The following is a 16,978-nucleotide window of genomic DNA, read 5'->3' as shown; positions in this document are numbered from 1 at the left end:
GTCAATTGCAAAGGCAATAGTGGTCTTCGTAGACCAGTTCGTAAGTATAAGAACTCATACTGGGCTGGAGGTGCCGCCAGCCCACGAACGTTCCAATATAAACACATGTATAAAAAGAACATATCTCATTTGGTTCATTTGTGCCTACTACAGCTAAGTTATTCTACTATAGCTAGTTATTTTAGTTTTCTACTGACTGCTTCAAGAAGAAGCGGGTTCGATTACCGCAACCCACCCATGGTGGAATAACGTAATATGAGATCTTATCAGGTATAGCTGATACACCTACTATACTATAGTTAGTGATTGTATTTTCTTTTACTCAGACTCCCAAATCCAAAAGAGACTTGATTCATGCACCAAGATATTCATTTGAAAATAAAAAACAATAAAAAAAATTATTTACATATCATTTTTATTGTTTTTAATTTTGACATTTTTGTTAATATTTTATATCAGACAATTGTTGATATTTAAGCTTCGTTATGCCACACTTTATAGGCTTCAACCCATCACTTCGCCTCATCACATGTAACAATATTGCTCACACAATAAGTTAAAAAGAAACACATGGAAATTATCAGCCAAACCAATCAGCTAGAGCGGTGATGGAAAACTAATATTAAGAAGAAAAAAGATGATAAAATTCATATCTAAGTCTTTCCTGAAACCAAGAGAGTCAATTATTCCACAACAAATAACGAGTCAAACATGTCCGTTTATAGCGATATAGAACTAAGTCTGCCTAGAAGACCATCTAACAGGCTGCTTCAGAAAGTCCAGGAATATGGCCAGGCCCAGGCCCCAAGATGTCACGCCGATACCAACTAGATAAAGCCGCAGAAGCATGGCTTCCCTTCGTGTCGATATTTGAACATTCTGCATTACCTGGAGCACAAGCGCTAGGTAGATAAGGCATCCTCCTGTTGAAATATCAGAAATTCCATGTCAGCCTCTATTAGCAGCACTGCCAAACAAGCTTCGTTTGCCCTCGTGGGAACTCATTTACCAGAATATGGTTAATCGGCTATAGTAATCACATCATGCTCAGAAACTGAGCTTTTCGTACAGTTTAGATGAAAATTCTCCACAGGAGTAGAAACGGAGAGGCTACACGATCAATTAAGAGGGAGGGATACTGGCATACCTTGAGAAACTAACCACAAAATTTGAAAAACAATGACATTTTGACTTTTGCAAGCCTTTTCGGAAACCTTGAAGTAAAAAGTATTTTCAGAAGCCGATATTCTACAAACTGAAATGTCGGAAGGATTTTTGTCACATATAAATGTACACAAATTCCAATGCTTGGGCCTTCAGCTACCGTGTTTTAAATAATTAAATCATTCCAATCATATGCCAACTGCGGCTCACACGATTTGCTTCAGACTTATTGTAAGAATATTGCACTTGATAGAAGATGTGAGCCCCTTCAATCAATGTTATAAAAGGCATAATGTTATAAAAGGCATAGCATATCGCACCATATCGTAACGTATCGCAAATGTAGCATACGTATCGTAAAATTAATTTCTAATTAAAAAATATTAAAAATAAAAAAAATATTAAAACCTGAAAAAAATAAACAAAAAATCAAAAGCCAAGAAAAATGTTTTCAAATATCAAAAAGATCATCATACATAAGAAAAAATCATGTGTATCGAAAGGGCAAAATCTCTCCCTTCCACGTCTCTTGAAGTCTTTAAATACAAAAAAAAAGAGAGGGAGGAGCTTTTAAACTTTAAAAATTAAAAATTTTGTGCTTTTCCCCATATCATACGATATAGAGGTGTATCGTCTGTATCCCGTATCGTAGGTGTATCGTCTGTATCCCGTATCGTACGATACGAGCGATACGTTTGCAATACATGAGCTTATCGTGTATCGTAAGCGTATCATATAGGTTTTGACTTATACGATACGTATCATACGATACTGATAACATTGCCTGGAATATTTACGACTTGCAATAATGATAAAAGAGTGATTTGGTGCCAGATGTCTCCATGATTCCCAATGGTGTATAATATGAAAAATGTTCTCAACATAAATTGACGATTATATACAAGCGTCGATTCATATACAGCGGCTAATTACCATCAAGGCATATAAGCCTACACAAGATTTTGCATCTTAATATAAACAAAGCTACTAAAAATAATTTAAAATCAGACAACCATGAATTCAGCCGTGCCATACAATGAAGTCTCAAAGGGAATCTTATAAAGCAACATATATCATGTAAGATACATAAGACAGAAGTTGTGGGAGTAACACATAAGGATTATGTATGATGTATAGCATCGAAGATTGTGTAAGATATATAGCATCGGAGCAACTTAGGGATTATGTAACGTAAATGTGTTTCAAGCCATTACAGCTGAGCAGGAAAAATGGCTACAGGCTGCAAAGTCGTGACATGATCATGTACATGGTAATGCTTATATATGGAGTACAAGGAGAAGTTTAAGTGCCTTGCACTAAAATCCAATAAAAAATATGGACTAGCACAGGTCTCCGAAAAAAATTAAAAAATAAGGAAAGGACAAAATATGGTGAAGCATAAATGGGCCAACAACAAATCAGCCGTAACTTTAAGGGACAACAAAAGAGGCACCCAAGTTTTCCCACAAATTCACAAACAGCTGCTCTTGAATGAAAAACAACAAAATAAATGAATAAAATTACGAAGTTACCCTTTAAAACTATCTTTCTTGAAAAATAAAAGGCAAAAAAAGAAAAACACACAACACTAGGCCGATGGTTAAGGCAGCATTATGTAACATAAATGTGTTTCAAGCCATTACAGCTGAGCAGGCTGCAAAGTAGTGACATGATCAAGTACATGGTAATGCTTATATATGGAGTACAAGGAGATGTTTAAGCAAATATAGGTGCCTTGCACTAAATCCAATAAAAAATATGGTCTAGCACAGGTCTGCAAAAAAAAATTAAAAAAATAAAGAAAGGCAAAATATCGTAGCATAAATGGGCCAACAACAAATCAGCTCTTTACTTTTAAGGGACAACAAAAAGGCTCCCAAGTGTTCCCACAAATTCACAAACAGCTACTCTTGAATAAAAACAATAAAATAAATGATAAAATTACAAAGTTACCCATTTAAAACTATCTTTCTTAAAAAATAAAAGGAAAAAAAAACACACACACACAACGCTAGGCCCATGGTCAAGGCGGCGTCCCAACCCTTGCCATCTGGCAAGGGGGCAACGCCTTCCCTAGGAATGCAAGGACTCACTCCATTCTCGCGGTCTAGCAAGGCTTAATACCCCTGCTGGATAGGCAAGATTGGGGTTTCAGGCAATGTTAGGTGATCGACCCTTGCCTGCCCAACAACGGCAGACACATTTTCAACCACTTCCACCTGAATCAAAACAAGCGATGTTTGTTCTCAATTCACCCCGCTTGATCACAATCCTTTTCTTTTAGTCCATGCTGTTAGCGTTGTTTTAGATGTTGGTAGATTTTAGAAGCGATTAGGCTGATATACAGCAGCAAAGAACTTTTGAATTTTATTGGAAGAAAAAAAGCCATCAATGGAGGAGTCACCGCCACAAACTGGCTGGCGTTTCCTCAACATCAACCTGATCTTCTCAGCATCTCTTTCACTCTGCTTTGTGGATCTAAGCCTCTACAATCATGTGAATCTCTTTCAGAGACTGAAACAGAGATTGGGGGTCAGGTGTAGCAAAAATCATGCTGAAATTCAACTAATTCCTAATGCAAAAAACTGGTCGGTCACCAGTTTCTTCTTTAGATTTCAACCTACTTATTTTTCCATGATTTCAGTTCTTTATCGCTAGATTTTGCTGTGTTTTGGTGATGAAAAATATATGTTCTTGTCTTGCTTGTGCATCGACAGGTTTCACACCCTGCCAATGAATCGACGGGCACGTGTCGGGTCTCACCAGACAGAAAGGGTGGGGGCACGGCCTTGACATCTTCGGCATTGTTTTTTCTGTTCTTTTATTTTCTTAGGAAAGGTAGTTAGAAAGGACATTGTGATTTTCATTTGTTTTATTGTTTTTTATTTGAGTCCGGCTGTTTGTGAATCCATGGGAAAACTCGGGCACCTTTTTGTTGTTCCTTAGAAGTTAGGTGCTGATTCGTCGTTGGCCCATTTGTTTGGCGGGTCTTAGTAATTATTTCAAAAATAAATAAAACCCTTTTGGATCTCCCTAAGGGATAAATTTGAGCTTCAAATTGTACTTTCTTTCTGATCATTAGCAAATTTCCCGATCCTTGTGGAGAGTTCTAGCTGCGCCTACATCAAGCTAGGTCGAGCTTACTTTTGCAATAAGTTCTAAAGTTTCAATACCAGACCACACAATGTGACGAGATGTCCGATCATGGTTGGTTCCAAAAGAGTGTCTGAACAATAAAACAAGCCATGTGCAAGATCTACTGACCTGCTTCTGTTGAGGGGAGCATCCAAGATATTTTTAGAAGTAACACCACCAACATAACCAAAACCTGTTCACCAACCAAAATGGTTTAGGGGAAAAAATTAGTGAAGAGATGAGCAATTCCAACATTTTAAATAACTTACCAGACTTGTAGTTCATTTCATAATGATATCCCATCTGTCTGCTAGCTGCTGCAGTAGCCTTTTTGTTTACATGCACACCCTGCCCCTTTCAGAGTAGAGAAACATTCGCCTCAGAAACAATAACCAGAAATATCTCATGAAGAAAGAATAAATTAAAATGAACATTACCAGAGTATCCCCTGCAAATGCCCGTCGTATTCCTACACATAAAGGATAATATTTAGCAAACTCACCTCAACCTACAGCAGTTGATACAAAAGTAACACAAGGTTTAGTCAAGCCCTTGTGGAAAAACAAAATTTATGTATTCAACAGCCTAGAACCACCTGTATTGGAAGTAGACTGCATAGGAGAATAAGAGGCATAAGAAGCTTCGATAGTAAATGGTGCTTCTGTGTATCTTCTGCCAGTCCTTTGCACAGCAGCACCTTTTCTCCTCTCTGCATATTGAGGTCTTGTATCTACAAAGGGAAGAGAACAATGAAGCGCTTCAAAATAGCAATATGGAAATGAAATGCTTGCAGACTGCAGCCACAATTCCAAACTCAAACCCTCCGTACATCCTTCCACTGGTCAATCAACCTCTACAAGTTTGACTACAACCCTTTCCAGCAAATGTTTGGAACAATTCCTTGTCATACCATGTCCACAAGCAGAGTTTTATTTATCACATCATGAATTGTCAAAAAAATGCTAACAATACCATAACAAAAGAAGGAACTGTAAGTAGTATCAGAACAAAACCTAACCTTCTTACACTTTCACTCAGCTTCCATGAGCATAATTATAGTTGCACTTACAACAGGAAAGTACCTTGTCTTAATTCTTAAAGAACGAACAATCACCGCAGCAGTTCAAAAGGCTAGGAAAGACCTTATCTAACAAATTAGTTCATCTTATGTTGACAACAGAACAACATTCAGTGAATTTTCCTATTAAGAAACAAGTTTGGTATATTATAGCAAATGAAGTTGTTTCAGATTTAGCACATATTGAGCCACTGTCCAACAATATCCAAAAGTATTATGGCCTGAGGATGTACACATTTAGAAGGTAAATAAATGATTCAAGATACTCCTGAGAAAATAAGTTTCACATCAATGCCCTTACATTTGAAAGCAGCATCTATCATACAGTGTAGGCAAAACAGACAATCAAACATAAATTTTACCGGTTTACTAAAAAATGTATAGCTTGGTGTTTGACATCATAGCTGAAGAATCAGAATCATTATCAAAAAACATTGTTCACGGATTTTTATCAGCAAATTTTTTCTTAGACACTAACCAAATGTTTGTTTTTCCAGAGATTGACTACGGATTCTGAACAAGTGAACTATTGGACTCAAAACAATAAAAACTAGTAAACATCTCACGATCACCACTAAATAAAAACAAACTTGGCATGAGGGATTACCAATATGTTGATTCATAAAGGAAGAATCTGATCTTTGACGGAGTGGTGGGGGTATATAGAAGCAAGGCTGCATAAAGGGTAACAAAGAATGTTTTAAATTAAGAGAAATATAAACAAAAAATCCTTACAAAGATATCCTCCACACCTGAAAGAAAGAGTGCCTAAGTGCCTCAGCAGCAGTTGGCCTTGACTTTGGATCCCAAGAACAAAGTGACTGCCACGATTAAAACATGATCAATTCAAAACAAGCAACCAACTTGCAGTCCATGTGGATCTGGCGAAGCACTCAATAATGCCAATGAAAACTTTTAGACATTTTACTGAAACTCACAGAAATGAGATCTATTGCTTCCTTGCTGGCTGATGGTATAAGAATTGATAGCTGGCAGGGTGCAAACTATATGAGAAAAAACCAAACTCTCAATAAGATCCGATGGTGAAGTATTTTATGTTCAAACTTCAAAACTACGGCAACAGTAAATTTTAGCATTTCCTAACATGATGGATATTATTCCCTAACATGTGGTTCATACCACAGAAACTTTTCAGTCTGCCACATAAGAGGATATAATACCGGGAAGATATATTCCAACCCAACTTTAGATTCAAACTCATCGGATGAATTCTGCAAAAGCTACAAGCAGCCCATTTTCTGGGTGTCCATCTCAGCTGGTTTGATGTTTAAAAGAATAAGATAATGCTTATATCGCATTGCAAAAAAAGACTTGAGTCAAACCAACCTGTTAGATGAATCAGCATAAATTGTATCTGAAGTTCGACTTCTATAATGGATATGAACCGATGATTTTTTTTTTCCCTTTCTCAACACACAGCTACGGTCAATTTATTTGAGCTCATACAACGTCAAATTTTGCTTAGTAATGTGGGTCATAGAAAAGTGAGACTCAGCAATGCCAAGCTTGTCCACCAACATGTGTTGGCTTGTTTACTGAACTCTTCTTGAATGTCATGTATCTCCATACCAAGTTTACCAGCTAAAAAGCATAAAAGTAACTCGCATCATCTTCATGACATGAGAATACAATGTCAAGAGACCTAGTCGTCCAAGGAATACTAATTTCAATTCAGAAACCTAGAAGGCTAGAACAACCACCAAACAGGCATTCTGAGTTCTCAAACTCCAGATAGCATTAAAATTGCACCAATGACTGGTCTAGAACGCATCCAAGGGATCTATCAGAAGAGAAAACACAACCATAGAAATGCAAAACAAAACTGGGTACTAGATATTCCAAAACTTCCAATCATAAACCACTTATGATACACAATAACCAGATCATAGAAAAAATTCTACCAGAATCAAAATTTCTAAAAGTCTGACATATTGTCAGCAAAGCCAGAGAAGTAGAAAGCAAAATGAGCGTCAAACCGGAAAAGAAAAAATAAAAAGCTGAACAAATGAAGAGGAAAGCCTCTTCAAATATCAAGTTTTATTTATTGCTACATTGATTACTGACAGAACATAGAAAAGAAGGCTTTGTATGAGGCTATGAGCTAACAAATTACCAATGGAAACTGATAATTCAGTAAATTTGCAAGTTGCAACCCCTCAGGCCATGTGTCCATGCCAGGGCTACCAAGGACGCTGCATATCTTGTAGATCTCATCCAGTTCACTGCATTTATCTTGAAAGTGATTATCAATCAAGAAGTAAGCAACACAGAACCAGAGGCATAGGATAAAAGTTTAGAAACCTTGATCCAGGAAAAAGAGGCTGAAGAGTAAATAGCTCCGCCATGATAGCACCCATGGCCCACATATCTGAAAGGATGCAAGGCATTCATAAGGGAAAGGAAAAAACCAACACAAAAACAATAATTGCACAGTTTCTTCCAATTATACCCTACCTACAGAAGAGCTGTAAACAGGTGCTTGAAGCAAAACTTCAGGTGCTCGATACCTGAAAGAAAAAAGAAGTTAAGAGGTGGAAGAGTAAAAGCAAAAGAGGATGCTGAGATGGCGAATACAAAAACTGACCAACGTGTAGAGACATAGTTGGTATATGGAGGCTGAGAAAGGACCTCTCGAGCAAGCCCAAAATCCGCAATTTTGATTGCATCCTTGGTAACTAACAAATTCTCTGAAAAAAATAATAAGAAAAAACCAAGTATAAGCTTTGCATTTTAAGCAATAAAAGACGTAAAAGTTGAACCATTCAGACCTAGCAACTGAAATTTGAGCCAGTTCAATTAAATCTGCAAGCACTACTTAATTGTCTTATCTTTTAAACTAAAACGAAAAACCAGGTGACTGCACAACACATCTATCCTTCATATCAAGAGAAACCAAGAAAGGCAAATCATAAGTCTAAGGTCCACATATTTGAGGTCAGAACCTAGTGAGAATGGCCATATTGTGCCCATAAAGGATATTGCCTAAAACGACAAAGATGCCACAACATTAAAAGTAAAGAGATGTGGAGGACCAGATATAGGAGAAAATTTTACATTTGAAAGGTCAAAAGCAATATTCTAAATGTGTATTGCTTGCATCAAAAGCCAGATGTGTAGTTTAACATAATATAACACCGAATCAAAACTTGGACATTTTTAATATTAAAAATCATAAGGAAATTTAAGAACCAAAAAATTACTAAAATTCAAGGGGGTTGGATTACTCTCTACAACAATATAAACATAACAAAGTAGCAGGTATATGCTACAAAAAAACATACCCGTTTTTTCACTAGAAATAATTAAATTAACAACTTAAATTACTTTCATTTTACTTAAATGGGTATCAATTGTAAAACGAAATAAGCTTTCATGGTATGACTTACCCCTTGAAGCTTTGAGAAATTTAGTCACCATACCACTTCAAATTTTTTAATTAGGAGGATAGAATTAGGCTCCATGAAAATCCTAATTTCCATGAAAAAAAATTAGTCTTATGTTTTTTTTTATTCAAAATGTGTAAGAATGCATTTCATGGCAAAGTCACTATTCAACTTTAAGGAATTTACATATACGTCCAGTGTTGTACACCAGAATGAAAGATCCTGAGGTGTATTGGAATAAGACATGCTATATTTGTATCCCTGAAACTATTTTTGTGAGTGTCGTGTATTCAGAAACTCCATAGGTTACAATCCATATCATAACATATCATATTACATTATAATATTTGTTTATTCACAACAATGGCTAATTAAATGTGAGAATTTTGTCCATAAATCTAAATATGCCAGAGACTACCCAAACACTTCAGCGAAAAGCATAACCACCTCAGCACCTTGGAGACCCTAAAGGCTAGAAATCTACATGCTCTGGAAATTTATTTGAGCTAAGTTTGGGTGGTTAAACTGGAGCAGGTGACAATGATGGCTAACAAATTTCTTGACCCCCTTCTTTCCCACACTATAAGACCTCAATTCTATACAGCACCACTAGGTTATGAACAATATTGACAACCAAATGCATGCAATTATGATGCTGATGCGTGGTTTTTGGTGTCAACAACTTGGAACAATGATGAAGCTACCAAAGAATCTCAGAAATTTGAAGTCAATGTCTTTACAGGTTCCTCATATTTTCGACCAGCATAGATCATCCTTTTTCAGCTAGAAAAAAAATGAAGGACACACGAAGTTACAAATTCATTTAAAATAGGCACCTTATCTGAACTACATAAACAAAAGTACCTGGCTTCAGGTCTCGGTGAAAATATCCACATTGATGCATGTAAGCAAGAGCTTGGAACACTTGAAAGCACCAGTTCCTAACTTCTGCCTCTGTAAAAGGTATGCTCCTGGTCTTCATAACTTCGTATAAATTGCATTCCTAGATTATCATACACGAATCAGACATTATAAATGCCAAATAATTTAAATAAGAAGCATATGCACAGTCTTCAAATAGTACCATGTATTCGAACACAAAATACAGAAGATTGTTCTCCCTGATGAGTTCCTTCAGCTTCACAATGTTAGGGTGGTTCAGCTTCCGCAAGGACTGAAACAACAAGTTGTTAATTTGAGATGGGAAAAAGCAATCGTCTTGAGTAATGAACAAGAAAAGAATTTATATCCACCTGAACCTCCCTAAGATTAAGGCATTCTTCCCATGAATAGTACTTCTTCTTTAATTTTTTTATTGCAACCTGCAGTAAGTTAACAACATACAAATGGTTAACATCAATTAGAAGATCAAAAGCAAAAAAAAAAATATATTAAAATCAAAATTACTACATACAGTTTCACCAGTTTGGCAGTTTATGGCTTTCCAAACATTTCCATATGTGCCCTCTCCCAATCCATTGAGAGCCTTGTACCTGAAAGCACAAGCAAGAATCACCAAAAAGTGCTTCCAATTGTCCTAATTCAGTGAACAACAAAAATGGACATGAAAAACTCACTTGTCCATGCTTGGCTTTCAAGAAGCAGTAACAGTTGGGGTCTTCAAAATTCTATATCTCTTATTCTAAAGTAGTAAGATAGGAAAACACAATGTTGCCCAGGATTGGGGTTCAGCAGACTAGTAAAGCAGAGCTTCCACTAATTGCATGATTTGATTGAAACGATCTCGCCTACAATAGCCTATGTACTTGGTCTGGAGAACAAGACATTTATTCACACTCTAAAAACCTCAAATTTTTTTTTATGTGCCATCGACAAGCACCAATTTTATCATAATGTGATACATTCTGGACCTAATTCCGACCTGCTACAATAAAGTACTTCATTGGCAAGTCATGAAGTTCCCTGTTCAAAACACAAAACACCGTTAGACTACATAAGCAGCATAAAACTTTCAAGAAATCCATGCTCCAAGATGTCAATGGGTAAAACGTGGAAAGAAAAGAAACAGAATCTGGAATCTACCAACTCTACCATTGTTCACTGTTGTCCTTTTTTCAAAATAATACTAACCTAAGTGATCTCATCCAGTTCTGTCATCAATTTAAAATATACTTGAGTTCGCATAGTCACAAAAAAATGAACTTATAAAGCAGTCTGCAAACTTGAGGAAAATTCCGATATTAAAAAAAATCAACTTCTCCTTAAAAACTAAATAACTATAATAAAGTAAACAGCACTGAGATGATGTACCAGCACGTCTATGTATTCACTAATCAAGGATACATTATTCAACTAAAGAATTCACACTTCTCAGAAGTGAGAATATTTCCATGTGAACAGGTAGGACTTTGAGAATTGAAAAAAGGAAAAGAGGCGCATCTTCAAAAGGATGAAGACATGAACACCAGAGTCACTGCTAAGTACTAACACTATAAAGTATAGAGTGACCAACTGTCAAATGACCATCTTTCTAGAAACACATATCAGAATAAGTCACTTGAGAGAGAATAAAAACTTAAAATATTAGAATTCGCAAGTCGAAACAAATAAATAAACTGTTAAATAAAGTCATAATCATTTTGTGTGTACATATGCATCTGAGAGCATGTACATGTGCATATATGTATATATCTGCATCAACAGTAACCTTAAAAAATTAAACAAGGAAAAGCTTTACTTACCGAAAGAACAATGCCACATATCATACATGCCTAATAGGTTAGCATGCTTCCTCGTCCACTTCCCTCGATAAATCATTTTTTTGCTAACTGCAACTGGTGAACATGGAAGCTGCGAATTTCTCGCAGTTACAAAGATGCCATTCAAGGAACTCCTGGAATGATGAGATCTCGATGCCGTGAAATCTTGACCCAACAAATATGTTTTCCATATCTTCGCCAAGAAAATGGAAGATCCTAAGAATATAAAACACTGGAATCTGAAAAAAGACAAAGCCAAAGAATAATCAGCCGCATACTGATGTTATGGGATCCAAATTTCTTGCAATCAATTATAGCAACGAAAAGGCAGATGTTACAAACAGCTACAGTCATCCCATTTCAAACATGTATAGTTGTTGTGGAACCAAAAAAAGTAGATTAAAAAGATATTTCTTAAAGTCTCATAGGGTTGCCAGGGTTTGACATAAGAACTGAAGGCCACCCAAAATTTGTATTCTTTTGCAGCAAGTGAAATAAAGGTCGTCAAAAGAAGCAAGCCACCAATAATGCTCATAAATTTCACAGTGGTGTTGCAGAGAGGAATCTGCAAAATGTTGTAACCAAGATGAAAATGAGCTGTAGATGGAAAAGATCCATGTAAATTGGATAGATCTTCTCATCCCATGTAAATTGGATACGTTTTCTCAATCTTCTTGTTTATCCATTGCTTCATTTGAACAATCGACGACCTTAAATTACAAAGTATTTCCAAAAATAAAATGCATGAACACGAATGCATAAAGCAACCATGTTTGCATGCAGCTACGAGACATTAATTATTGTAGAAAAAAACCAACCGATTAAGTAATACGAGCAAGTACAGTCTACACGTTTAGAGTAGGGGAAAAAATGCAGCCTTAAATCAGTAAAAGAATCATTTTGTTGCAAATCTTTGACGGATAAAAAAACACCCATTTGTGAAGACTTTTATTCGTGCATCTCAAAGTAGATGAAAATACTAGAATGAAATATGCAAAATAAGAAATACGGGAATGAGAATAAGTCTGCAACAAAATTAGCCACCGGCAACAAAAGGCCAGGTAATGCCTGATCAAACCACCAACGGTACACAAACTGATTTGCACACCAAGAAATCTATCGAAGGTTACCACATATTTTCAAATAAAATTGGACAAGAATGAAGGCCATGTGTCTGCAGAAATTTTCACTGGACAATCTGTTATCTATAAAAAGTTATTCACCAAAATTCAAAATCAAAGAACTAAAGAGTAAGCAAAGCTTCCGGACTTCCAATTCGCCTGTTGCCGAAGGAAAGTAACCAACGCATATTTAAGCAGGAAGAAAATTTTGGGTAATTGGATTCAATCCCAACTAATTATTAAGATGCGCATGAGAAATTTGAGGAACAACAACCTGATTTCAAGAAAATGCAAACGAAAAAAAGCGAATTATCCAAAACAAAGCTCCATCAGAAAGGCTGATTAATCGGACACGAGCTCAATCAATCACCCACCATAAAATCCCGCATCAACACGTCAACGACTCAAATTACAACGCGTGACTTCAATTAGTTCGTCGAGAGGGGGAAAATCCATAGCAGGCATGCACAGGGCCAAACTACGTCATCTACAACTCAAACCCCGGAACTCAAACCTAGAAGCAAAAAAAAAAACGCCAGGAAAAAAGAATCTACCACGAACAAAGGCGGCGCACGCCCAATCAATTCTAGGGTTTTCCTTTCCTTTCCTGTACCAGAAATTAGCACCACCATAAAAGACGAGCCCAACGTCAACAACAAAAACGGGGGAAACACCGAACATCAGGATGGATACGATTGGAGGAAGAAAAGAGCGAAGAACAAGGAGAAGGAAGATGATGAAGACGAGGAGGGATAAGCGTTACCTGGACGAGTGTGTCTTGCTGTGGACGCGCCGAGACGAAGACGACGGGGATGTGGAAGTTGATTGCGGGCGGTGGCATCGCCTTTTATGGTCCACGCGGAAGGGAACGAACGGGGGGATGACTGGCCCTCCATCTTCCTTTTTCTCTAAAATTTAATTTTTCTCCAGTCCTCTTCAAATTTAAGATGATAGGGGAAATTAGAAGGCCACCTCAAACAGGGAAAACCCCCACGCTTTCCCTCTGTCAGTTCAAAAACCGGCTGCAATCGGGTCGGGTTTATTTTTACGCAGATTTGGATAGATATGAATCTTACTAAGCTGTTGGATTGGACATCGACTCAAGTTCGACCCGATGTCCTCCCTCCCATCCCACCCTCCCCGCCTTTTCTCAGGCGGCAATTAGGAGCGATAACGGCTCTGACTCAGTCCGGGTTCAGCCTGTAAGTCAACCTTGTGGGGTTTGGACTTGGTCTACACTGGGATATGGATTTCTCAGATGGGATTCGTTTTACGAAGTCCAGCCTTGGTGCTTTTTTATCATATTGAATCAAAACCACTTTACCGCCTCTTGTGTCGATTCAGGGTTTATAGAGTTTGGTTTGAAACTTATTTATTTTATGCAAGATGACAACGGAATTTGAACATCAAACCTTTTTTAGATAGATAGTCCACTTTGCTATCCAGCATTCTACAACCCACCCTTAAGGTTATTTATTGGAATGATGAACTCATAAGTAATGAAGTTACTACATACATGGACCCGTGGGTGGATGACTTTTTTTTTTTTTTTTTAAAGTCCAAACTGACGTGGAAACTCTCGTCCCTCCCTCATTAATAAAATAAAATATAAAAAAGAGCATGAGAAAATTACATCATTTATTCAGTGCATGGGCATGCCGTTCATATTTATTAGGCCGAAGGTTTGAATCATGTGTGGTTTGAAGGTATTATTTTTTAACACAAACAGTTATTCTCTTCTCCCTCCATGGGAGCTTCCCTCATACCCGAATTTCTCGTGTCTAAAGTTACTTTCCCTTGTTGCTTAAATTTGATCATATGCGAAATAGGAAAGTGAACAACCGGGCTCTTAATTTATTATTTCGAGTTAATTGTTAAATATCGAATTTGGGTGTCGAACTCTTCTTGCATCAACATCAGCAAGTTGCAGCAGGCCGTTCGATTAAAATCGGACCATATTCTTTAATAATTAGATAGTAGCAATCCTCGTTGAACAGCAACATATTCTTTAATAATACAGGCAACCTTTTCTCCATTGTATGTGTATCACCCACTGCTGTTTCTTGGACAGCTAATTATTCATTGAGATGCAATGCCGTCTAAATTCCCTCCGTGTTAGTCCGAATACGACAAAGAGTTCAAATTATGCTAAGTGCTTTAGATATTGATTTGGGTGAACAGAAAACCGAGAGGGCTGAAGCTCCCACCCTTCATAGGTGTTGGCTTTTTGCTTCACATAATAATAATAATGCATTGTTGGTTGTTGTATAATATCCCACCATCACATCATATTGCCCTTGGCCAGTATGGGCAGAAAGATTGCTAGATAGATGCCCATCAAATTGAGCGGAAAATGAAATGATAAGGGACTCCTCGGTTGGGCCCTTTACAGTTAATACAGGCCAATTATATGACCCTATATCAGATTATATATTACTCAAACAATAATTATAAGTAAATTTTTCGTTGACTTGATTTATTTGTGCTCAATATGGCAAATGGCTTCGATTTTTCCATGCAAGTGAATAATTCTGATATTTGCGACCCTGCCTAATAGAAATCGAAATAAGTATGCATGAATAGGCATCGACAAATAGGGTAAACAACAAGTTGAGCTACTCGTGCTCGGCTTGTTAAAGCTCGCTCATGAACGAGTTCGAGTCGAATCATTTGCTTAACGAATCGAGCTTGAGTTTATGAGTCGATTTGTTCAAATAATCGTGTTGAGTTCGAGCTCAACACATAACTACCGAGTCGAGCTCGAGCCTTAATCGAGTTTGTTGAGCCTTAATTAAGTTTATATATTCAAACGAGTTTACGAGTTTGTCGAGTCTTATTTGAGTCGAGTTCGAGCTTAACAGGTAACGATAAATATCAATTCTATTCAGACGAGTTTGTCGAACCTTAATCGAGCCGAGCTCGAGTTCAACACGTAACTATGAATATCAATTATATTCAAACAAAATTATCGAGTCTTAATCGAGTAGAGCTCGAACTCAACACATAACTGCCGAGTCGAGCTCCAGGTTTCATTAGTCGAACCGAGTTCGAGCTGACTAAACTCGAGTCAAGAATGCATCTCATGGATTCTAGTACCAGTACTGGTATTCAGACAAGCGGGTATAGGTACAACAGTTTTGAAAAATGTAGATAGGGTAACCGTAATATATGCGTATAATATATATACAATTCTACAAATATTTGCACTTTTTATTAAAAAAGATTATATATAATGCATTTTGAATAGGGCAGGACAAATATACGGACGTAGCCCTAGACCTTCAGTCCAAACGCGCCCATCCTCATGGGTCACCATCGCCATCGATGCGTTGTCCCGCTGGATGGAGTTTAGTTAGACCCATTTGGCGCCTCACTTCAAAAGACTCAATAATTGAAACTCAAATTGTGTTGGAATGGGACCCCGTAATAATAATTCAAACTTACATCAACATCACACTTTGATCAAGACACTTCAAGTATGAAATTTCCCTTGATCATCTCAACAGTCCTCGGGAGCAAAGGAGAAACACAAAAAACATCATTGCCAAAGTTTTTATCAAAGAATAAATTCCCATGGCTATTATTGGTTCTATCAGACAATCTATACCACTGAAATATGTATATTTTGCACACACGTGGCCATGCTACTTAATGCTTCAAAAATGGGCTTGAATTTTGCCGATTTAAATCAAATAAGTGATTAATTGATTTGACTCATGGCCAAAAAAGGTGCCACATCTCATAAACTTATTCATTTTAATAAGTTTAATTTTTCATATATTTCATTTTTTTACTTTATTATATATATATATATATATAATGGAAAATGAGCTCAACCAGTCTTAATATTTGATTACTTTTATCGCAGGTTTTATTTTTAAATTACTTGAATATGATACTTCTGCGTATCGTGATATGCTTTTAAACATGCAAGTCACTTGTACATAATTTTATTTAAGAAGTCCTTAAAATATAACGTATCATAAGACCAATCCCAAAATGCAACTGGCTTCGTGCACTTCTTTTACATGCACAGACCACTTTGAATCCATAAAAATCCAAAAAAGTGAGAACATGTAGAATATCAGAGGATGGGAAAGATTTAGTTTGGACGCCAAAGTTGTAGTTTGAAATCATGTCACAAGTTTCTCGGTAGCTTAGGTTTTGGGTATGTTGAGACTATTTTGTTAATACTAATAGCAGCACAACCCCTTTATTGGTAGTTGGCAAAACTAGTTATAAAGAAACTAGTTATAATATTGTTGCAGAATAGCTACATAAAGATGATGAAACACGAAAGGCTTGAGGGTTTCTTGTAAGGCTCTAGGAGTAGTGGTCATCTATTTCGGATCCAAA

General features: G+C 36.8%; 1 protein-coding gene across 3 annotated transcripts; it reads right to left on the bottom strand.

Moving 5' to 3' along the window:
- Positions 1 to 622: 622 nt before the first annotated feature.
- LOC116262093 (cyclin-dependent kinase F-4-like) lies at positions 623 to 13,586 on the bottom strand. 3 transcript variants are annotated; one of them, XM_050079936.1, is made up of 20 exons: positions 13,386 to 13,584; positions 13,177 to 13,229; positions 11,484 to 11,740; positions 10,359 to 10,704; positions 10,196 to 10,274; positions 10,035 to 10,103; positions 9,866 to 9,955; positions 9,646 to 9,784; positions 7,983 to 8,085; positions 7,853 to 7,905; positions 7,700 to 7,766; positions 7,512 to 7,620; positions 6,316 to 6,381; positions 6,130 to 6,198; positions 5,985 to 6,051; positions 4,895 to 5,029; positions 4,737 to 4,768; positions 4,569 to 4,653; positions 4,429 to 4,492; positions 623 to 923 (listed from the first exon to the last, which is right to left on the bottom strand). In XM_050079936.1, exons 4-20 carry the CDS (start codon positions 10,364 to 10,366, stop codon positions 758 to 760), a joined length of 1,401 nt encoding a protein of 466 aa, XP_049935893.1. In that variant the 5' UTR covers positions 10,367 to 10,704; positions 11,484 to 11,740; positions 13,177 to 13,229; positions 13,386 to 13,584; the 3' UTR covers positions 623 to 757. The 3 variants fall into 3 exon arrangements, with proteins under 3 accessions (XP_049935893.1, XP_049935894.1, XP_031497029.1); XM_050079937.1 differs by lacking the exon at positions 13,177 to 13,229 and having other exon boundaries at positions 4,569 to 4,647; positions 13,386 to 13,586; XM_031641169.2 differs by lacking the exon at positions 13,177 to 13,229.
- Positions 13,587 to 16,978: the final 3,392 nt, after the last annotated feature.

Source organism: Nymphaea colorata, chromosome 10 (assembly GCF_008831285.2).
Source record: "Nymphaea colorata isolate Beijing-Zhang1983 chromosome 10, ASM883128v2, whole genome shotgun sequence".
Taxonomy (NCBI): Eukaryota; Viridiplantae; Streptophyta; class Magnoliopsida; order Nymphaeales; family Nymphaeaceae; genus Nymphaea; species Nymphaea colorata.
Note: the sequence above shows the minus strand (reverse complement) of the source record. Positions and strands in the feature narration are given on the sequence as shown.